Source organism: Spermophilus citellus, assembly GCF_964194105.1.
Source record: "Spermophilus citellus genome assembly, chromosome: 5".
Taxonomy (NCBI): Eukaryota; Metazoa; Chordata; class Mammalia; order Rodentia; family Sciuridae; genus Spermophilus; species Spermophilus citellus.
Genome location: NC_138186.1, coordinates 154153374 through 154177739, shown reverse-complemented (window position 1 = coordinate 154177739; position 24366 = coordinate 154153374). Strand labels below are relative to the sequence as shown.

The 24366-nt window shown below is 32.2% G+C and overlaps 1 protein-coding gene across 6 annotated transcripts in view; it reads left to right on the top strand.

Moving 5' to 3' along the window:
• Positions 1-24366, top strand: part of SHPRH (SNF2 histone linker PHD RING helicase) — a 100239-nt gene that overhangs the window by 35484 nt on the left and 40389 nt on the right. For all 6 annotated transcript variants that reach the window (XR_014022201.1, XR_014022202.1, XM_081295883.1 and 3 more), the window contains 11 exons: positions 2242-2330; positions 4897-4989; positions 8234-8341; positions 9307-9449; positions 10215-10388; positions 10678-10740; positions 11742-11967; positions 13705-13848; positions 15479-15580; positions 18689-18760; positions 21486-21674. Coding sequence is in view for 4 of the 6 variants with exons in the window: in XM_081295883.1 (XP_081152009.1) it covers positions 2242-2330; positions 4897-4989; positions 8234-8341; positions 9307-9449; positions 10215-10388; positions 10678-10740; positions 11742-11967; positions 13705-13848; positions 15479-15580; positions 18689-18760; positions 21486-21674 (1403 nt within the window). In the remaining 2 variants the exon portion in view is untranslated. The remainder of the gene's footprint in view (positions 1-2241; positions 2331-4896; positions 4990-8233; positions 8342-9306; positions 9450-10214; positions 10389-10677; positions 10741-11741; positions 11968-13704; positions 13849-15478; positions 15581-18688; positions 18761-21485; positions 21675-24366) is intronic.

Below are 24366 nucleotides of genomic sequence, written 5' to 3'. Positions count from 1 at the left end.
TGGAGAAAATGAACTTGACCAGTATGAAATCTTCTAGTGTGTTTACTAAGAAATGTTAGTGCCATCATGTGGCTATGAATATTTTCAAAATCAACTTAAATTTGTATAATATATTGAGTATGACATGTTATGTATGTTCTTCATAAAGAAAGTATATCATTTTAATAAACAAAAGGTATTATAGTGATAGTTCAAATTTAGCAGATTATATTATAATCTAGTCACTATACCTTCTTTAAAAAGTATAATTATGAAGAAAGAATTATGAAGGAAGAATACCATAAATGATATTATCAATACTAATTGAATCTGTATACCCATTGACTCTTAAAAAATAAAAAAATTAAAATTAAAACCTCACTGAAAGAATGATTACTCCTACACTATATGACTTTACTATTATAAAAATAGTCTTGCTCATTGAAGGGAATAGAAATTGGTAGACTCTGCAGTACTATGAAAATAATGTTTTGGAAAGCTTTATGTTAAGTAACTGCTAGAACTAGATATAAAGCAATAGCTTAAAAGCAAATGTTTTGCTTAGCACTTTGTATGTATATAATACACTGAACTATTCACTTAAAACTTGTTAAAATGATAAACTTTATATTAACAATGTATATTTTACAACAATTAAAACATATTTATCAGCTTTAACAACAACAAAAAAAACAGAACCAACTAAAAAAAAATCGTTGAAGTGTATATATCTCTATAGGAAGCTTGTGGCTAGCCTATGTTCATATATGAATACATGACCAGTGTAACTCCACATCATGTACAACCACAGAATGGGAAGTTATACTCCATGTATATATATGTAATATGTCAAAATACTCTCTATTGTCATATGTAACTAAAAAGAACAAAAACAAAAAATCTTTTTTAAAAAGCCTAAGTCAGAAAAAAAAAGAAAAGCTTGTGGCTATGAAGACATCCTAAATATATGATATACATAAAAATAGTTCAAAGTTTTAGGCAAAAAATGCTAGTATATGTCATAATCGGGAAAAAACATTCTTGGCAAACAACTGGAACAGGTGGAGAGATTCCACCTTTTTTTCTACTTTATCATTTTGCCACTTAGATTTTTATTTTAATTGTATTTAGTTCACCAATTCTAAATCCCCAAGCAGCAAATAAGTTATATTTTTTTATTCAGGCTACCAGAAATGTTTTATCTTTCCTTTTAATGTCAACAGTTTTTCTGTAAAGAGCCAGACTGTGAATATTGTAGGCTTTGAGAACTCAGCTTTACTATTATAGTGCAAAAGCAGCCTTGGACAGTACGTGAGTGAGTATAGTGGGGTTCCAATAAAACTTTATTCATGGACCCTGAAATTTAATTGCACTTAATTTTCATACATCACAAAATATTAACAATTTGATTTTTTTTTTTTTTAACTGCTTAAAACTGTGAAGATAAGTCTGGGATGTAGCTCAGTGGTAGAGTAACTGCCTAGCATGCACAAGGTTTGATCCCCTCATCGTAAAGTATTTTTTAAAAATTGAAGTGTAAAAATTATTGTTACCTAATAGATCCTATAAAAATACAGAAGGTTAAATATAACCATGGACTATATTTTACCATCCTATCCTTCTATAGATACTTTTTGAATTTCATTATTTGAATGAGCTGCTGATTATAAACAAAAGAAAGCTAACATATGTCAGACTTAAGTGAAATTGGAAAGATTTTTAAGTTTAATTGCAGATTATTTTGACCTAATACTGAAAACAACAGTATCGAGAGGAGGATAGTTTTTCCTGAAAATTATGTGTGGATTGATCATAGTATTTGATATATTTGTTTATAAATGCATTATTACTAGAAATTTGTCCTCAATTTCAAATCATATTGACTTTTAATTGGCATCCCTAACTTAAGAAGAAGAATATTATTTGTTTAAATTAAATGTTAATCCAGAGTTTGTTTATCAGTGTAATTTTTAAAAACATTGTGAATACATTTGTTTTTCTTTCTTTTTTAATACTGGGACTATCATTCATGCCAGTTTCCTTTAGTTAAAAAAATGTGTTATAGGACTGTTATGTGGCTTAGTGGGAAAGCACTTGCCTAGCATGCTCAAGGCTCTGGGTTCAATCCCCAGAACACACACACAAAATTATAATTATTAAACTATATATTTTAAAATAGATGTTTTTAGATGATAGATAACCAGATGACACTGGGAATTAAGTATGTGACTTTGTTGTTTTAAATATATTTTAATTCTTTAGGTGAGTATGCTTTGGCAGCAGAACTATACAGAGAAGTGTTGCGTTCGTCCGAGGAACACAAAGGAAAACTCAAAACAGATTCACTCCAAGTGAGTAAAATTAAAGGTTTCAAACATATATTCTATTTATTTATTATACAGATTAAGTTTCTGAATGTTTTAAGTCATAATCATTATAGATGAAGCTCACAATTCATTTCATTTAATGAGCACCAAGGTGATTTCTGTTTATATGAAAGCTTGAGAATCACTACTATGCCATCTGCTTGGGCCAATTTTTGACTGAAATCTGACTGAAAAATCTATAACTTCTATCAGAAAAATAGCTCAAATTATAAATCTGAGTAGGTCAGATTTATCATTTTCACATATCAGCATCAACATATTTATTCACAGGCTCTTTACTTGTGAATAAAAAAGAAAGAAAAGGAGTTACACTCATCAGTGGAACTGACAATATTAAAAACTTATCCAGTAATCTTTTAATTTTTCGAGGCCTTTTAGGGGGATTTGGATATTTCAGTTATTACATTCATTTCTCTTTATTGGTTCTGTCCAGTGAATCTTAGACAAGTTTATCTGGTTAACTGGGAAATAAAAACCTCTTTTATTAATCATGGCAAATTTGGGCTTGAGTCCTAGGCATATTGACTTCTCTGTCATACAGAATAAAGACCTTGGGACTTACATGTTCACATTCCATGCACTGAGAGGCATTTGGAGAAATGTGTGGAGTAGAGGGGGGAAAGAAAAAATTAAAGTCTACTTATATTCCACATGGATAAGACTACAGAAAGCAGGACCTGGGCCTTGAGAATGTGTGTTTACCTCTTTTTTTTTTTTTTTTTTTTTTTTAATTTTTTATTGATTATTTAAAGCATTACATAGCTCATGATATATCATCTTTCATACATTAGACTCAAATTGTGTTTTGAACTCCCATTTTCACCCCAAATATAGATTGCAGAATCACATCTGTTACATATTCACATTTTTACATAATGCCATATTAGTGTCTGTTGTATTCTGCTACCTTTCCTAACCCCTACTATCCCCCCTCCCCTCCCCTCCCCTCCCATCTTCCCTCTCTATCTCCCCTGCTGTTGTTCAATTCTCTCCCTTTTTTTTTCCCTCCCCCTTGCCCCTCATAGCCTCTTATAATTTTATGTATCCTTGAAGGTCTCCTACCATTTCCATATGCTTTCCCTTCTCTCTCCGTTTCTCTCCCCCCATTCGTCTTTGTTTACTGTAGTCTTTTCCACATGCTCTTCCTTCCTGTTCTGTTCTTAGTTGTTCTCTTTATATCAAAGCAGACATTTGGCATTTGTTTTTTAGGGCTTGGCTAGCTTCACTTAGCATAATCTGCTCTAATGCCATCCATTTCCCTCCAAATTCTATGATTTTGTCATTTCTTAGTGCTGCATAATATTCCATTGTGTATAGATGCCACATTTTTTTTATCCATTCATCTATTGAAGGGCATCTAGGTTGGTTCCACAGTCTAGCTATTGTGAATTGTAATATAAAGATATTCTCCTCTTGAATAAAGAAAATAAAAGTAGGGCTGGGATTGTGGCTCAGTGGCAGAGCACTTGCCTAGCATATGTGAGTCACTGGGTTCGATTCTCAGCACCACGAATCAATAAATAAAATAAAGGTCGATTGACAACTAAAAAATATATATATAAAAAATTTAAAAATAAAAGTAAAGAGTGAGGAAGAAGTTAACAAAAATTTGTACCATCACCTATAATCTGAGCCAGACAGAATGAACCTTTTTAAAGTCTCCAATTACCAGCACCAAATCAGTTTTCCTTTAGCTATCATCCCAAGTGAAATGAGAACTTAGCAGCTAGAAGCTGCCTTCACTTTTATTTCTTCTCAGAGCCTTTGTCTAACTAGACCTAGACTCCATATAATCATGGGAAGTGTATAACATATAGTATAGTTTTCTTCTTATCTTTGTAACATCTTCACTTCCAGCTCTTCTCCTTTTTAGCCCTTAAGCTCAACATGTCCAGGTCACAACCCTGTTTTCTTATGTGTTTCATTATCCTTATTTTTATCATACTATAATTGCAAGACTCATTCAGAATGATTTTTCAGGATAAAAAGGAACCAAGTTAGTACAGTTGACTTTTTTATTCTCCTGAACATTTTACACTTCCCTGTATAGACAAATACATGTATAATAGGAAAAAAAAAATACTTGCAGTACATATTCTACTAAATGTATAGCTATACTGCATGAAACTTTTTTTTTTTTTTTTTTTTTTTTTTGGTACCAGGAATTAAATCCAGGGGTGGGGGGAGTTTAACCACTGAGCCATTTCCCAGCCCTTTTTTAAATTTTATTTAGATACAGGGTCTCACTGAATTGCTTAGGGTCTCACTAAGTTGCTGAGGCTGGCTTTGAACTTGTGATCCTCTTGCCTCAGCCTCAGGCATATGCCACCTCACCCAGCTGAGACTTTTTTTAATTAAATAAAATTAATGACATTATTATTTAAAACTGATATAATTTTTCTCAGAAAAAAAATTGTACTCAGATTGTTTTTAGAAGGAAAGTAGATGATGTGATCTTAATGTGGTATTAGTACCTGTTTACCATATAAATAGTAGGTCCACTGCATTATGTGTTGTTGTGTGTTTATAGAGACTTCATGCTACCCATAACTTGATGGAATTGTTGGTAGCTAAGCACCCAGGAATACCTCCTACCTTACGAGATGGAAGGCTTGAAGAAGAGGTAATTGGTATTTTGAGGTTTTTTTTCTTCAAACTTTCTGCTCTATCTGGTTGATACTCCTAGGGCATGCAACATTTAAATAAATGAAATCATTTTTCCTTTGCTTCAGTGTTAAAAATTTTATGACAGTAACTGCATGTGGCAGAGAATGGCAAAATTTCAAATTATTTTTCTTCTCTGCTTTATCTGCTTGCAGATTATGTAACAAGGTAACTTTCTTACAAGCTTGTCATAGAAAGAACATTGACAAAAAATAAAGAACACTTGATCTCATGACATCTACAGTATAGTATACATAAAAACTTTTGTTCTTTCTCTACTTTGTATATTATCGTTTTTTTATTTTTACTTGTAATGTTTTAATTTATTTTAATTAGTTATACATGACAGTAGAATGCATTTATGGACTTTGATATATCATACATAAATCGGGTATAATTTCTCATTTTTCTGACTGTTCATGTTGTAAAATCACTGTCATCATGCACATGTAAGGTAATAGTGTCTGTTTCATTCTACTAACCTTCCTATTCTCATATTCCCTTTCCTTCCTTCACTCCCCTCTACCTAAAGTAACTCTATTCTTCCCTACCATCCTCACTCCTGTATTGTGAATTAGTATCTGCATATGGTTTTTTTCTGATTGGCTCTTTTCACTTAGTATGATATTCTCCAACACTATCCATTTACTGGCAAATGCCATGATTTCATTCATACACACACACACACAAATATATATGAATATTACGTTTTCTTTATCCATTCATCTATTGAAGGGCATCTAGGTTGGTTCCATAGTTTAGCTATTGTGAACTGAGCTGCTATAAAAACTTGGCACAGCCACATCACTATAGTATGCTAATTCTAAGTTCTTTGGGTATAAGCCAAGAAGTTGGATAACTGAGTCAAATGGTGGTTCCATTCCAGGTTTTCTGAGGAATCTCCATACTGCTTTGCAGAGTGTAGTTGCACCAATTTGCAGTCCCATCAGCAATGTATGAGTGTATATTTTTCCCCACATCCTTATGGTTGCCTGTATCTTAATGATTGCCATTCTGACTGGAGTGAGGTAAAATCATAGTGTAGTTTTGATTTGCATTTCTCTAATTACTAGAGGTGTTGAACATTTTTTCATCGATATTTGTTCATTGATTGTATTTCTTCTTCTGTGAAGTGTCTGTTCAATTCCTTAACCCATTATTGATTGGGTTATTTGGTTTTTTGGTGTTAAGTTTTTTGATTCTTTATATATCCTAGAGATTAATGCTTTATCTGAGGTGCATGTGGTAAAGATTTTCTCCCATTCTGTAGGCTCTCTCTTCACATTATTGTTTCTTTTTTCTGAGAAGACACTTTTTAGTTTGAATCCATCCCATTTATTGATTCTTAATTTTTCTACTTGTGCTTTAGGGTTCTTGTTAAGGAAGTCAGATTCTAAGCCAACATGATGAAGATTTGGGCCTAGTTTTTCTCCTGATAGATGGAGTCTCTCTTCTAGTGCCTCTGTCTTTGATCCACTTTGAGTTGAGTTTCATGCAGAGTGAGAAATTTAAGTTTAATTTCATTTTGTTACATATCACTTTCATTTTTCCCAGCACCATTTGTTTTATAGGCTATCTTTTCTTCAGTGAATGTTTGTGGTACCTTTGTCTAGTATGAGGTAATTGTATTTGTGTGAGTTTGTCTCTTTATCTTCTGTTATAGAACAGAAGACAAACCCTAACCCTAACCATTGGTTTACGTGTCTGTTTTGATGCCAATACCATGCTGTTTTTGCTACTGTAGCTCTGTAGTATAGTTTAGGCTCTGGTATTGTGATGCCTTCTGCTTCACTTTTCTTACTGAGGATTGCTTTGGCTATTCTGGGCCCCTTATTTTTCCAAATGAATTTCATGATTGCTTTTTCTGTTTCTATGAAGAATGTTGTTGTGATTTTAATAGGAATTGCATTGAATCTGTATATCATTTTGGTAGTATGGCATGGCTACTTTGACAGTGTTAATTCTGCCTATCCAAGAGCATGGGAGATCTTTCTGTCTTCTAAGATCTTCTATTTTTTTTTTTTTCTTTAGTGTTCTGTAGTTTTCATTGTAGAGGTCATTCACCTTTTTTGTTCAGTTGTTAGAAACCAATGGTAAAATAAAAAATAGAAGCTATTCTAACAAACGGAGACTAAATAATACGCTATTGAATGATGAATGGATAGTAGAAGAAATCAAGGATGAAATTAAAAAATCTTAGGTAAATGAAAATACCAATAGAATATATAAAAACCTCTGGGACACTATGAAGCCAGTACTAAAAGGAAAGTTTATGCATTGAGCTCATTTATTAAAATAATAAAAAGTCAACAAGTAAATGACCTAACATTACATCTCAAAGCCCTAGAAAAAGAACAACAAATCAACATCAAAAGCAGAAGGTAGGAAATAATTAAAATCAGAGCTGAAATTGAAACAAAAAAAATAATTGAAAAAATTGGTTCTTGGGCAGGGACTGGGGCTCAGTGGTAGAGTGCTTGCCCAGCACGTGTGAGGCACTGGCTTTGATTCTCGGCACCACATAAAATAAATAAGTAAATAAAATAAAGGTATTGAGTCCATCTACAACTAAAAAAATATTTTTACAAAATTGGTTCTTTCCACATATTGGAAAACTTGAACAGCATAATTTTATGTTTTCTTAGTTCTGAAGATTGGAAGTTAAAAAACAAGATATTGGCGGGTTTCTTTTTTCCTGATGCTCCTTTCTTTGGCTTTCAGGAGGCTTCCTTCTCACTACATCCTTGCATGACCTTTTCTTCTTGCTTATAAATCCTTCGTATATCTCTCTTTTGACATAGGAACACCACTGGTCATATTGGATTAGGGTCCCAGCCTTATGGCCTTCTTTAACCTTCCTTGCCTTCCTCCAAATGCAACCACATTGAGAGTTAGTCCTTCAACATTTGAATGTGAGAGTAACACAGTTCAGTTCCATAATACCTTTGCTACTGTATATTTTCAAGTTTTATTTTTAAACTGTAGAAGCTAAGAAACTTTAATATTAAAACAGATAAATAATTCTGAAAAGTGTCCTTTGCCTCATACTTTGAAATATTAATGCCCTCTCCTTTTTTTCTAATTAAAAAAAATATTTTTTGAGGGAAAAGTCTTTTGGGACTTTTTTAAGAAAATTAAATTCACCATAGTAAGTTATTATTTTTTTGAGACCTAGTTTTTATCTATTTTCTTTTTTAACACAGGCCAAACAGCTACGAGAGCATTATATGAGCAAGTGTAATACAGAAGTTGCCGAAGCCCAACAAGCTTTACAACCTGTGCAGCAGACCATACGAGAGCTCCAAAGAAAAGTACACTTACAAAAATGCAGTGTTTCTTGCTTGTGTTTGTTTTCAGATATCATTTGGGTTTATGTTTTGTTTAGGGAGAAACTTGAACTTTCTTTTTCACTTTGGAACTCCTAGCACTTTGTACCTTGACTGTTCCATATACCTTATTTTACAGTTAGTATGTCTTTGTTGAATGAACTGATACATAGATAAATCGGTTATTTTGAGGTTCTGTTTTGTTTCTTTTAATCTCTAGTGGGTTTTCTCTTACCTTGGTATCTAAGAAGTTATCTTTTAGGGAAAGTAAGGAATTCTATAACCCCATTTTGATCTTAGATGTGTATTTCCAAAATCTTTTAAGATGTTAGAGTATTAGAACCACAGATCTTTTTCTCATACACTATGTGCCATTTGTCCTTTCTAAAGTTTCACTATTATAAAATCAGTAGCAAAGTCAAAAGAGAAGTCTACACAGATATATTTTTACTTATCAATTCTTTAATCAGTTGTTCCACATTTTATTTTTCCTAATAATTATTTGATATTCAGGCATATAATTTTGTTAGCTACAGTCATTGTAGATTATTTATTCAGCAGAATCTAGTTCAATTGGTCAAAGAGTAGAATGAAGGTTTTCTTTGTTATGCTAAGAAAGAGACCCCTGACCTTTTCATTTATATAGAATACATACTTGATTTTCATTTTGGTAAAGTATTTTTTTTTAAACTCAGCTTTGTTATACAAGTATATTGTATAAATTCTCATTCATCCAGGGTAGTCAAGGAACAGTTGTTATTTTTCTATATTCAAAAGAGGCATTTACCCAATGTGTATAGATTATGCATATTTGTCTCCTCTTTTGTAATTCCTTTGAGAATAGCATTTATTGTTGCTTCCTTTGAATTTTTCACATCAGCCTTTCCAGGGATGGAAACATAATGAATATTTTTTTAAAAATTAATTGATCAATATTATGATTTTTACAGATTCATTCTAATTCTCCTTGGTGGCTGAATGTAATCCACAGAGCAATAGAATTTTCTATTGATGAGGAACTTGCTCAGCGAGTACGAAATGAAATAAACAGCAACTACAAACAACAAACTGGAAAGCTTTCTATGTCAGAAAAGTAAGAAAATGGTATAAAATAGAATAATTATATGAGTAATCACCCCAGCTGTTCAGATCATTTGGTGTTAGGAGATGCATTTAAATATCAGAACATATTGTGGTTATAGCATCTGGTTTTACATTTTGTTAGGAGTACATTTTAAACAAAAATTAGTTATGTCTAAAATAGAGACCTTTTTTCCCATATCTTAGTCATTTTTAAATGCTCTCTTTTTATAGTGTTTTAAAAATCTTCTTAAAATATTTTCTTTGGATATACCCAAAGCCAGATTCAAGCAAAATTCTGAAATAGAATTTTGTTTTGGAAAATTTCATTCTTGATGTCATGATTTCCCTGTGTGATTCACAGTTTTATATTATGGAATGACTTGTTCCTCCCTTTCTTCCTGTCAACACGTACAATTCTTTAAGGTCTTCAGAGATAAGTTGGCCTATTAATCTAATGATTCTTTCCAAAGTTGCTCTTTATCAAAAACACCTTCAGTGGTTTTAATCCAAAAAATGTGTCCCTCTAATGTGGGAGAAGTGTTTGTTGTGGGCAGAACCTTTCTGGCACCTTTTGTATAGACAACCTAACATTCTTATATCTTGAGTATTAGTAGATACCATTGAGTATATTCCTACAGAAATCTCAACCAAGTGTGACGGGTAAATGTTACACGCAATTGTCTTAATACTTTGCTGGCAACTGTTTTCTGAATTTAAGAAAATTGACCTTTCATTCTGTCTTTGTGTTTGATGTGGTGCTGGTGATGGGAATCAGATTCCATGACTGCAGAGGTCTTCAGTTCTTACTTACAACCCAAATGGAAGAGCTGAATAAATTCCAGAAACTTGTAAGAGAAGCTGTAAAAAACCTGGAGAAACCTCCATCTCGAAATGTCATTGAGTCTGCAACAATCTGCCACCTCCGACCAACCAGACTTCCTCTGAACTGGTAAGTAATTAAAGAAATCATACAGTAAATGACATTGTTCCATGAAGCTAGAGTTTATTAAGACAGTAATGAATCATAAAAATATTGTTCATTTTAATTCAGACAAAAGTAGAAGGAGATGTGTTATTAAGAAAAATAAGGACCATGCACTAAAAGCCATCTAATTTTTTTCTAAAATAGCACAAAATGATAATAAAGAAAAATTGAAGTACAAATACCAAGCTTCTTTTAGAAATTATCTGATCGCCTATTATGTTTTTGAATATTTCTCTGATAATCTGTTTTTCAGTTGTGTCTTTTGTAAGGCTGATGAATTGTTCACAGAGTATGAATCGAAGCTATTTTCTAACACGTAAGTTTTCTGTTTGATTATTACCCATCAGAAAATTGAAACATTTTATGAGATTTAGTATTTGGTTATAAGGCTATATTTCTACTATGACTTTTCTTATATTTTTTCTTTTATTTAATCAATGTAGTAAACCTTTAGCATTTGATCCTTTGAGCATGCTGTGATGCTCAATTTTACCTAGGTAGGTGTTACTTGTTAGTATTCATGTCATGTAGCAATGTGTAATTAATAGAGGGGCAGATGAGGGGGGTGGTAAGATTCCAAACTGTGGAGTATAATGAATTTGAACTCAAATTCCTGCCCACTATTATGAGTAAATTATTTCTCTAGACCTCAGTAGACTCATTCATGAAATGAAAATACCCACAACTCTTCCTTCATTGTATTTTATGAATATTAAATATAATGAACATAACTGTTTAGCAAAGTGCTTAGTACATTTTTATAGGTTAGGAAGTATCTTATTAAAATGTTAACTCTCATTATTAATACCCTTTCTTCAGCAGAGCCTTTATTCTTGTGTTGGGGATTAAGCTCCTTAGTACATCTAGCCCTGGCATTAGCAAATTTAGCCATCTATCCTTTTTAAACAGGAAAATTAAGGAAAGGATAAGTTCTGATTGCCCCCCCCCAAAAAAAAGTGATTGACAATATATTTTTAGATCATATTGGTTTGTTTTGTGTCTTCTTTTTCTGTGTCATTAGTGGTAGGTCAGTTTATGTTTTAATTCTCAGAGGGAAGCTTATAACCTGAAATTTAGAGACATTTTTATTATTCCAGGTTATTCTCAAGAAACACTGGACAAACTTGATTCTTCCAGGATTTTTAGAGTTGCTATTATTTTTCCAGAGACATTCAAGCATGATCTTGTAGATATGATATTGAGAGTTATAGAAAAATTACAGACCTTGCTTCCCTATTCGTTCTGCCAATTTTACTGATCTATAATGCTTACAACCCATTGACAATAGTTGCTATTGTTTTTGTTTAATATTTTCAGAGTCAAAGGTCAGACTGCAATATTTGAGGAGATGATAGAAGATGAAGAAGGACTTGTGGATGATCGAGTACCTACCACCACCAGAGGTCTTTGGGCAATAAGTGAGACAGAACGTTCTATGAAAGCAATACTATCCTTTGCAAAATCACATAGATTTGATGTTGAATTCATTGATGAAGGAAGTACTTCAATGGATCTCTTTGAAGCATGGAAGAAGGAATATAAGGTACAGTATTTAAAACTATACTTATAACTTTTAAACTAGACCCTAAAACTTGCTCCCAACTTAAAAATTCTTCTCTACAATAATAGTATGTGCTACTTTTCTTTTTCCTTCTCCTCAGTTTTTCTGAGTTTGCTTTAGAGACTGGAGGTTAATCATAATTTCTCTTTCCCTAAGATGTAATTATTATAATATAGAATAATAAGTAACTCTTAAATTCTTCTTACTAGATTATTAAACTAAAACTTGTATGAGACCTTTTATTTAGCTGTAAAAGTATTTCATTCTATTCTTGGTTTGATCTTCTTCTGCTATTCTGTGAAACTAGAGTAGTGGGATTTATGTTTTTTGTTTTGTTTCATTTTGTTTTGTTTTTGCTTTGCTCTGAATAGCCAGCAGCAGCATCAACCTTGAATATTAGGAAACATAGTAGATGTGTTTCAAGCTACAAGGTTGGAAACCATTCTTATGGATAGAGTATAAATATGTCTTTTGTGTACATATTTTAATAATTTCATTATATTAAAACTCCATACTTGATATTCTAGAGTTCATTAATTTTGAATTATTCTTTATATTGAATTTGCTACTCATTATCTTACTTTGCAGGTGATGTAAGTAAGGAAAGGAAAAGTGTTTCATTTATTTATAATGTTATATTTCCATGTTATCTATTTTTTTTAATCTAAAGTTCTTGATTTTTAAAGCAGAATGAAAAGTTTTATACAGAAAGAGAAATTTGAAATATCTGTTCATGCATTTGAAAAGTTGGGGAATGGTTGTGTGTTTTTGTTTTTTTTTTTAACAATTATCAGTTTAATAATTTTCCTCACACATTATTACTATAAATGCAAAGCACATTAATGGTTAATTATGGTAAGCCATGGAAGAACACATTATTATACAGTGCCTGACTACTTGCTGTACTTTTTCCTTTGGGCCCAGTTTGGCCTCATGTTCTGTGTCCAGAGGACTGCTTATCATGCATATCTTCAGATCTTTGTGTATATTTCCTTCATAAGTTTGTAGAATAAACCGTTTCACAAAAAAGTAAATGGATGAACTACTGTTAAACACATCAAACAGGATCTTACCTCAAAATGTTACTAAAAAAGCATGTCAAAATTTTTATACTGATTGATGTCATTTCTATTAATTTGAGAAATGTATATAACCAGATTTCAGGAATACATATTTGTAGTATTATTTTAGTGGAAAGTCAGGAATAATAATCTTCTTAATGAAGAGTGATTATTCCATTGTTTGGTATTGAAGGAGGAATATATAAGGGAAAAGTGATACATTTAAGGCTTTCCAAGGAACTTGCATTATTTTTTTTTTCTTAAATTGAATGGGAGGTACTCAATTGTATATTTTATTTTTCTTATTACCATATATAGATATTATTTTGAATATGTGAATATAATGAAAATATTTTTTAATTTAAAAAAAAAGGTAGATTTTATCAGTCTAATTTTGATCTATAAAGCCCCTTGGTCTTACCAAGAAATCTGAATATTCTGTTCCTAAGAATTTGAAGAAACAGTGTCACGGAGATTATTCGGTCATCCTTTCTTATTCTAGATAACTAAAAGAATTTCTTTATCCTTAGACACTTAACGAAGCAATGATGATGTCTTAAGATCTCATTGAGGGCTTTCTACTCAAGGCACATCTTGATATTTTTAACCAGTCTTATTATATGATTTAGCACTATCTTCGTCTTTTTTTTTCTTTCAGTTGCTTCATGAATATTGGATGACTCTAAGGAATCGTGTATCCGCTGTTGATGAACTTGCAATGGCTACAGAAAGACTAAGAGTTCGAGATCCTAGGGAGCCAAAACCAAACCCACCAGTTCATCATATCATTGAACTACATGAGGTAAAGTGCGAGTAAATCCCAGAAAAGGGTACAACAAATTGATGTCATAATAGTCTTAAGACCCACAGAAGAGATATAATCAGAGCAGTGATCTCTGAGTATATATTTAATCTGTATTCAGTTTGTACAATATGAAGTTGCTTTGTAGGTCAAAATGATCAAACATTAGCAATTTTACATTTGATACATGGTTAATAGTCACTATTTTGGGGCATTTTATTTCTCTCAAAGTTGTGCATTCATCTCCTTTTGAGCACTTGCTCTGTGTCATATCCTGTGGGTATTCTTGGTCACTTTTTGTATGTTTTATACTACCTCAGTTTTATTAGAACTAGAAAAATCTTCCTTAGTGTTTTAGTCCTCCTGACTTTGTTGTGACCAAAATACCTGACAAAAACAACTTCAAAAAATAAAGTTTATTTTTGCTCACATTTTCAGAGGTTAGTCCATGATGGGCTGACTCCATTGCATTGCTCTGGGCTCAATGGAGGCAGAACATTATGACAGAAGGTGTGGTGGAAGAGCACTACTCTCTGTTCATGGCAGCCCAGAAGCAGAGAGAGGAAGGGGCTGCCAGAAATGTGAACCCTTTCATCATATGCCCCCAGTAACCCACCACCTCCAGCCACTCCTCACCTGCCTATAGTTACCACCCAGTTAGCACCTTCAAACTAGCATAGACTAATTAGGTTATAGCTCTCATAATCTAATCACTTCACCTCTGAATATGCCTTCCTTAATACAGGAGCTTTGGTGGATTACCTCATATACAAATCATAAAACTCAACAATAACTTAAAACTTTCTTTTGCAGTGCTTTCTTTTACAAATAATAGATGGATATTTACAACTTATCCTCTAATAAGTCCCTCCTTATATCTCAGGATTCTCGTAACTCCACTAGTCTTTTCTATTTCCCATTAAAAATATTCTTTTCTATATAATTTATTTTTATCCCTTGTATGTGTTTCTATAAAACTTGGAGATTCTAACTTAGTAAATCTTTAAAATAATCATTATAATTATCTCTCCTCTAAATATGAATTCTCAGTAAGATTTTGTTTAGAAACAAATTCCCTGTTATTTGAATTCTCCTTTCTGTCTACTATATTTTATTTGGAGGCAGGAGTTGGAGATTTTTCCCTGCATATCCCTCCATGTAAACCAATGTATTATTTAATTTTTTTTCATTCCATGAACGTATTATTTAAAAAATACACCTAAATAAAATTTGGGTTGGTTTCCATCTAACTTCAGTATCTTGTCAGTAATTTTGTGTTTTGTTTGTTTGTTTTTTAATATTTATTTTTTAGTTGTAGTTGGAGACAATACCTTTATTTTACTTATTTTTATGTGTGCTGAGGAAAATCCAGGGCCTCACACGTGCTAGGTGCACACTCTACTGCTGAGCCACAACCCCAGTCCCAGTAATTTTGTTTTATGTAGCAAAAATGAAGTCCTTTCAAAATACATTATCTAGTATACTTTTTGTATATTTGAGTTTAAATATATAAATGGGTTTTCTAAAACAGGATATGTTTATATTATTGAGAAGATTTGTACATCATGTTTAATAGTTTAATTAACTTTCTGAGAGAGAACAAAGCAGCTTTTCTGTTATTTGTTTTCAGGTAGAACAAAATCGCATTAAACTACTAAATGATAAAGCCGTTGCTACATCACAGCTTCAGAAAAAACTTGGTCAGCTTCTTTACCTAACTAATTTGGAGAAGGTATTGTTTTTAAAAGATTCTATTTTTTCCTCATACTATATTATTATAAATTATTTTAGTGACTCTTTCCATTTAAAATATTAGTCCTGTTAATTAATAGTACAGCTTTTCTAAAATTCATCTTTTGTTTATGTTACTTATGAGTTGAAACACTAGCTATCTTGGAAGTAGCTTCACAGATCATTAAAGAAGATTATATCTATGGGAATTATAATTAACACAGGGGATTTGAAATACACTATGTGGTGAAAAGCAATGTACAGAGACTATGGTTCAAAGCCTTGAATAGAAGTGTTACAACATAACTTCTCAATGAAAATTTTTATCATATAACATTTATATCCATTCATTGATACTTAATATATATTTTTAGTTTATTTGAAACTGTGAAATAAGTTTAAAAAGCTAATATCATAAGATATGGTAATACTGGTAAAGTTCAATTATTTGGTATATGTCATAGCATTTTATGAATTGTAGTCCAAGTATTATATCAAACATTGATGACTTGATAGGTCATTGATAAATATAATTTTTGATAATATTAATTCAAGAATTCATGGTTTTCAGTAGACAAGCACCTATCAGAACTGGTAACTGAATAAAAATGCTTTTCTTTCAGTACTATAACAGTGACATGACATCTTTAAAATGCTGAAAGAAGAACCTGCGAACTTAAAATTCTATAGCTTAGAGAAAATATCCTATAAAAAAATTGTGAAGTAAAGTATTTTCAGTTAAATAAAAACTAAAAGAATTTATTGCCAGTAGATTCACATTACAACAAACATTAAAGGAGATTCTTTAGGTTAACGACAAATTATCTAAGTCTGAAGGATGGAACTTTCAGGAGGAAGGAAAAGCAAGGGAAAGCTTAAATATTAAGTAAACATAAAAGAATATTAACTAAAGCAACAGGGCTGTTGTGGGATATGTGGCATATAGAACAAATGATAGCACAAAGGAAGGAGATAAGAAGAGGTAAACTATCATAAGATTCTTATACACTTTAAAGAAGTGGCCAAAATATCTCTAAGAATATCAAACATGGCCAGTTGACACAGACTGCCATACCCAACAACTACAGAATACATCTTTTTTTTTTTTTTTTTTTTTAAGTGTGCTTGGAACATTTTACTAAAGTTGACTTAATTCTGATTCAAAACAACTCTTAAAATTTTCAAAGAATAAGAAGTATGCAAGGATATATTTTCTAACCAAGGAGAAATTCAACTAGAAATTAATAATGGAAAGGTGACTAGATAAATCCCCAAATTGGAAATTAACACAATTCTAAATAACTCATGGCTCAAAGAAGTTCAATGGAAATTAGAAATTATTCTGAACTAATTGAAGGTGAAAATATGTGATAATATGCACCTAAGGTATTCTTAGAGGAAAATTTCTAATTATTTGTTTTTTTATTTTAATTGATAAATAAAAGGGAAACTTACAACTTTAAATCAGAGATCTGCAAACTACCAACCACACATACGACAAATCCAAACCAGTACTTGTTTTTATAAGTAAAGTTTTACTGGAACACAGCCACAGTTTGCCCATTGTCCATGGCTGTATTTCACACTGTAGTAGCAGTGTTGAGCAGTTGCAATACAGACCATATTGGCCTATAAAGCCAAAAATATTTACAGTCCAGCTCCTTACACAAAATTATGCCAACTCTTTCTTCAAATATATTAGAAAAGAAGTGACATCATGAGTTATGGTAGATTGCTTACAAATTGCTACAGTAAAATGTTCTACATTATATATGCCCTAAGCAGTCCCTTCCCATATTGACTCTAGATTAGTCATCTTACTTTTGACCGGAGACATAAGCAGAGACTTAAAAATTCCATGCACATCAGGGTTCCCCAATCTTCTTGCTCTTTGCAACACGGAGACCATGTGAAGAAGCCCAGATTAACTTCCTTGATGAGCTGAGCCCACAGTTCTGCATTCCCCCAGGCAGCTAATCCACCAGCTGCCAGAAATGAGGATGAGGCCATCCAGGACTATTCAGCACAAGCCAAGCTACCACATCCCCAAAGTACCCAGGTGGCCTGTGGAGTCATAAGAATTACATGTTTATTTTAAGCCTCTGCATTCTCAGGTGGTTTGTTACATGTTATGTGACACAGAGATCAATAATTATCAGGTAATAATTCAGCTCTTCACCTTTGATAAATGCCTGCATACTCTCATTTTATTTAGTGGAGTTATTTTGAATCCTTAGAGATACTGAATCTACATAATTTAGCTTTTTGTTGTTGTTATTGCTTCACTACTTGTAAGCCAAAGGATGATTATTATAAACATTTAACTATGTGGTTTTTGAAACCACATATGAAAACTGGTGATCTTTCTAATTTACTTTTCTTTTATGTTTTTCTCAGTTTTATAATTTGTCCATTTTGTAACTTTTTGAAATTTTTTCAATTTTTATAATAATTTAAAGAAATTTTTGAAAAGCTATTATATTTTTATATAATTTCCAAGCATAGAGATCTCACATCATTAATATTTCTGTTTTTCACAACACATAAGTGTCTTATATATGGGCTGCCAGAACATAATGGGTTAAGGCAACTAGAAAAAGGATGCTGAGAAACATGTAGTATTAGTAAGGGGTTTTGTTACATAACTATGTGCTGCCTCTTCCCATGTCTCTGATCCTATGCCAAGTGGATATGCATTACAAGTGCACATTTTCTTCATAATTTTTAAAGAGGATTTATTTCAAAAATCTAAATTATATATTTTTAAATAATTCATATTTCTTTATAACAAAATCTAAAACTAAAGTTTTGAAAATTTAGTTACATCATATTTTGCCTTTATGTTCTACCATAATCACAAATATAGTAACATTTCTTCAACTGTAATAAAAAATTGTTTCTTTTTTTGTTCATACCTTAAATAATTTTTTTTGGTAAATCCTAGGAATGATAGTGTTAGGTAATATATAAAGTATTAGATAATCTCAATTAGATTATTTTATTGCATTTGCCAGCATTTACTTCTAGAAATGAATTGAAAAGCATCTATCAGGTAGGTTTTAAGTCTAAAAATGTCACTAACGTATTTTTGGATTCTTCTCTTGCATAGTCTCAAGACAAAACATCAGGAGGTGTTAATCCAGAACCTTGTCCAATCTGTGCTCGACAGCTGGGAAAACAGGTGAAATGTCACATACACTTATAAAAATGATTATGATTTTCAATGGTTTCTATATGCAATCAGTCAATCAGTCTTTCTTTCATGATTACTGTGTGAAAGACAAGTATTACCCATCTCTTTAAGGTTAGGGTATTAAAGTTTCATGATTTTGAACATATTTCCAAACACAAAATTGTTTCCAAGTCATTTAATTTTGCTGGATGACCATAGTTATTTGGTAATTGTACAGAAATATAATGCATCGCAGATAAATTTACTTATGAAGGTAGTACCGAGGTGTAGTAACATAGCTGTTACTTAATATTGTTAATATCTTATAATCCAGGCTTTAAAGTGCAAATAACATCACTTCTACAGGAATTTAGATGTGCTTTTTAGAAGGCAGCCATAGTAATTAAGTACACTTCTTTGTGACTATTACATACAAATATGTATAGACATGATGGCACCAAATAATTATTCTCTAGGAGGCTCAAATTTTTATCCTAAGTAGGATAAATCACTGTATACAATGTCAGAAGGTTCATTACTTTTCAACATTTTAAACATAAGCCTATTACATTTTAAACATAAACCTATTTAACAAATAAAAGTATCCTCCACTGTCCTCCCCTTTATGAAACTTTGGAACTGAAATTAAATATATAAATTCCATGTTCTAAGCAGGAATAATCAGGAAGTAAGGGCCTTTTAGTTTTCAAGATTTAAGTAGAAGCTAGATTCTCAAAGGAAACTTTAATTATAAATCTTAATAGGATAGGTATAACATTGGAAACTCGTAATACTATACAGATATTGATGACATCTGACAAAAATCAGTGATAAAAATACTATGAATAAAAGTGAAAGAGGCTGAGCAAAGTGACACACTTCTATAATCCCAGCAACTCTGGGGGCAGAGGCAGGAGGATTGCAAGTTCAAGGCCAGTTTCATAATGTAGCGATACCTTGTATCAAGATAAATAATAAAAAGTTTGGGAATGTAGCCCAGTGGTAAAGTACCCTCAGTTCCATCCCCAGTACCAAAAAAAAAAAAAAAGATGGGGGGAATATAGGGATGGGGTACAGGGTAGTGGTAGAGGATATGCCTAGCATGTGCAAGACCCTAGGTTCAATCCCCAACACCCAAGAAAGAAACGGGGAATGATAGGGAACATAACATAGAGTAGTCTTTTTTGTTTTTAGTTTTTGATGATATTCATGCAATTGTATTATCTACAAAAAATTATTTTCTTTTTAATCTTTAACATTTTCAGTTTTTAAATTCTTTCACATTCATTATTCCATTCACTTCCTGTGAAAGTCAGGCCTCCTACACCTAAAAGAACATATTGGATTGCAAAACTGACATTTCGAACTCTGTTCATACCCACAATCTTTGGGAACTCTATCCTTTCTTCTTAGTTTCCCAGTTTTCCTCCCTCTGTAATTTAGGTCTATTCAATTAGAATCTGTCCGAGATAGCTCATCTGTATCTGCTGATTCAGGAAGTATTACCATTTATTGGTTCTTATGTTTCAGATACTTCAGTCAGTCTCATGACTCCTAATGTGGGTGTCTCTTTGATTGCTCTGTTACTTATTTATTCTGAGCTCTCAAGAGTCACAAAAGTTCTCTCAAGTATCCTTTCTTGCCAGTGGCACTACAGATACATAAGGTACTGGATAGTGCTGCTGTGTATCAAGCAGAAGTGGTAATGAGATAGCTCCTTAATTTTGTCCCAGCCTCCTGAGGAGTCTGACACAACCCCTTGAGAGCAGAGGTACAGCTGAAAAGCAATGAGAACAGTATCAGCCAACCAAACACAAAATAATCCCTTTCCTTTTCTATTATTGTTTTAAAAACCAGGCTTTTCTCCCTCAATTTTTTTTCTTTCCTTGGTGTGACTCTTTTCCAAGAAGCTTCTTAGACCTTCTACAAAGTATGTTGGGGGAACCTAGCCACGTATTTTCTTTCTATGCAGATTCATACATATCTATATCTTAGAAAAAAACAACTAAGAACTAAGGAGCCTTGTACTCATGAACCCCGTTTTTGTTGTTTTTGTTTTTACTTGGTGAAAAAAGATGTTAAATAAATTGCATAAAATACTGTAGCTTCTGGAGTTGACACCTAGATTAAATCTAATGCTCTTCTACACCACTATTACCAAAGAGGTACATATACTTTATGACATTCTCCAGAGATTCAGAGAGTATTATTTTTCTTTTCTTTAAATAGGATAAGGATTTTCTGAAAAATATTTTTTTTTTGTTTGGATCTTTTTTTTTAATGTATCCAGAACCACTTTTAAAATTAATCTGAGATGTTAATCTCATTTTCTATATAAATTCTTTAATATACAAAACTATAAATCTTATTAATAAATTGAAAAGGATATATTAAGTACTTTGTCTCCTAATTAATGTTGTTCTGCTGTAATATCTGCTGTTAGATTGGTAAGAATAATTTGCATTTTTTTCTAAATCTGAAATGAGTACCAGTTTATTACAAAATAATGGTAATTGACTAGGGTCAGTAGAACTAAACACTATAAAAGCTTACTCCCTTGTGACAAAAAAATAATTAATTTTAAAGTACAACTTGGATTTTATATTTATAGAATGTTAATATTGTAGAATATTTAGGAAGCAAAATCATGAGTCACTTCATTTGTTGTATTTATAGATTGAAAACATGTTTAATAGCATCTTACGAAGGCTTTTTTGTGTGTTTTCTGTTTTAGTGGGCAGTACTAACTTGTGGACACTGTTTCTGTAATGAATGCATTTCTATTATTATTGAACAATACAGCGTGGGGTCTCACAGAAGCTCCATTAAATGTGCCATCTGCCGCCAGAACACATCTCACAAAGAAATTTCCTATGTCTTTACCTCTGAGCAAGCAAGCCAAGAAGAGGACATCCCTGTGAAGGTAACGTAGGTCAAGAGCATGTGGAAACATAGTTAGAGCAATAGAATATGAATCAATATCTGATCAAGGTGAGCATTAAAATCAGAGTGTGGTGGATATGTAGAAACCACTGTTATCCATAAATCTACTGCCTAAAACTTCAGCTTTGCCACCTACATTTTTGTTGTGGAAGGAACACAACAATACTTATTAAAACATGGTTAGCAGTAGTCGTCACACCCACTATAGCAGACAAGAATTCCAGTTCCCTATTTTATCTACACTAATTCCATTCACTACATATGAGATAGAACTCTGGTTAAATTTGAAATTTATTCAAAGAAGGTTTTTTTCTTCATTCTTTTATTTAACTGTGGATACCAGAAAAAAAAGCATGTGTTCAACCACATTAAAGGAAAAAATAGATTTGTTATTGATGGCAGTTGTTGCTATGGGAAAGATATAGTATGTTTTTAAACACCATGGATGGATATTTCAGAGTACAACCAAAATTTGACTTTATTTTCCTAATTTTTTCTCATTCTTCCTTCAGAATATTTTTTATAAATTACTAATTTGAGATACAAACAGAATCTGTAATTGAACTTTCTTTGTAGAATGCTTATTTAATGAAAAACCTTTACTAGACATTTTGTTCCTTGTTTTTGTAAAGTATACTTTTTCAGTTTTTTCTAACTTGGATAAAGGGCAAATCAATTTGTAAATAAACCGAGGAATATGAGCCTCAAGGATTAGTTTAGAGAATGTGGAACTAACTTTAGCAAGAAGTTAAATTTTGTTCATTAATTCCTTCTCCTTCAAGGTTCTTGATACTCTCTTCTCACAGATTTTTGAGGATGTGTTTTGTGAATAGTTAATTACAAATTGAACTTTACTGCCAGGAGTTAGCCAGTTCTTAAGAGTGCTCCCTCCTAAGAAAACTACAATTGAATTAAACAATTTTTAATTGCTGGGGTTTCTTTTTTGTTGTTTTTGTTGTTATTTTTTCCTTACTTCTATTTGTGTAAAACCTGAAACTATCATTAACAATGCTCTTTACTGTGTTGGAATAAACAGAATCCCAGGGTTGGAATAAAATTTTTATTCCTTCATTTATTTATTCATTCTACACATATTTATTAGATACATACTGCATGCCAAGCAGTGTGCTGGACCTTTCAGATGCAGTATTACATGCATGAATAAAACAGATGGTGTTGCTGCTCTCATGGATTTAACAGTTTGGCAGTATGGGGGAACGTTTGAGTTGGGGCAAGAAGCACTGACATTAAAACAGATTATTCATGTATTACACTTATGATAAACACTAAAAAAAAAAAGCAAATCTGGCTTTTCTGGGGGAATAACTTAAGCAAATAATAAATGATAAATGATACAGTATAAATGGATTAGCTAACATTGGAAGAGGTAGGGAGTGATCTTATGGGGAGGAGACTCCCAAATAGGAAAAAAAAAATGTGCGCGTGCGTACACACACACACACACACACACACACACACACACACAATATATGAAAAGACCTGAGGAAAGAATGACTCAAATAAACTAAAGACTGCAGTGCAGAAAACAAGAATGAAAATTTGAATGGCCCAAGCAGGGCGAGGCATTGAAAGGTCACTTGAAGGTTTGAGAATTTTATTTCCATATAAAGCCATTAAATGTTACAAGCAAGAAAGTATAATGATTGGATTTAGATTTTTAAGGGATCCTTCTTGCTGAATATGGAAAATAGACTATCAGGGATAGAAAAGATTAGAGTAGGAAAAATTGGGGGACACCAGTTTATGAAGTCACAGTAGTCATATTGGTGATTTCAATGGGTTGATGGTAGTGGACATAGAGAAAAATAAGTATATTCAAGAGATACTTAAAGTTAGTAAAATAGAATGTTGTAGGCATTGGTAAAGAAAGAAATTTAATAAATGATCCCCCAGTTGCTCATGTGAAAAATAGGTGACTAAAGTTATAGTTTCTGATAAAGTATTTAGACACGTTATATTTGAGGTTTCTAATGTTGAAGCTGAAGTTTGAATGGGATATGGTGGCACATAATCCCAGAGGCTTGGGAGGCTGAGGCTAGAGGATTGCAAGTTCAAGGCCAGTCTCGGCAATTTAGTGAGGCTCTAAGCAATTTAGCAAGATACTTCTTATCTCAAAAAGGTCTAGGAATGTGGCCCAGTGGGGAAGCATCCCTGGGTTCAATACCTAATACTAAAAACAAATAAATAAAATATGAATAAAGAGATGAAAGTCTGAAAAAAAAGCCTGAGCAAGAAATAGAGACACAGGCAATCCCAGAGTGTGTGCTGTTTACAGAGACCTCAGGAACACACTGCTTCAGTAAAGAGATCACCTGTGTCCAATGGTAATGAAAATGGATCATCTGCTTATAATATGGATTTAAAAAGCTAGTGGAGGTCATTGGTGATTTCTAAAAAAACTCAATATGGTGAGGGGCAGATGGGGAGAGATTGACAAGTGAACAGGAGGTAAATAAATGGAAAGAGAAAATGCCCACTATTTTATACATTTAGCTGTAAGAATTATAAGCAAAGATATTTCTTTTGTTTTGTTAAATATTTTTCAGCATGTTTAATCTTCAGTTTAAAAAAAAAAAAAAAGAAGGCTGAAGATAGAAAAAGAATAATGTGTAGTATAAGTTTTGTGAAAAGATAGGTAGTGGCCGGGCACA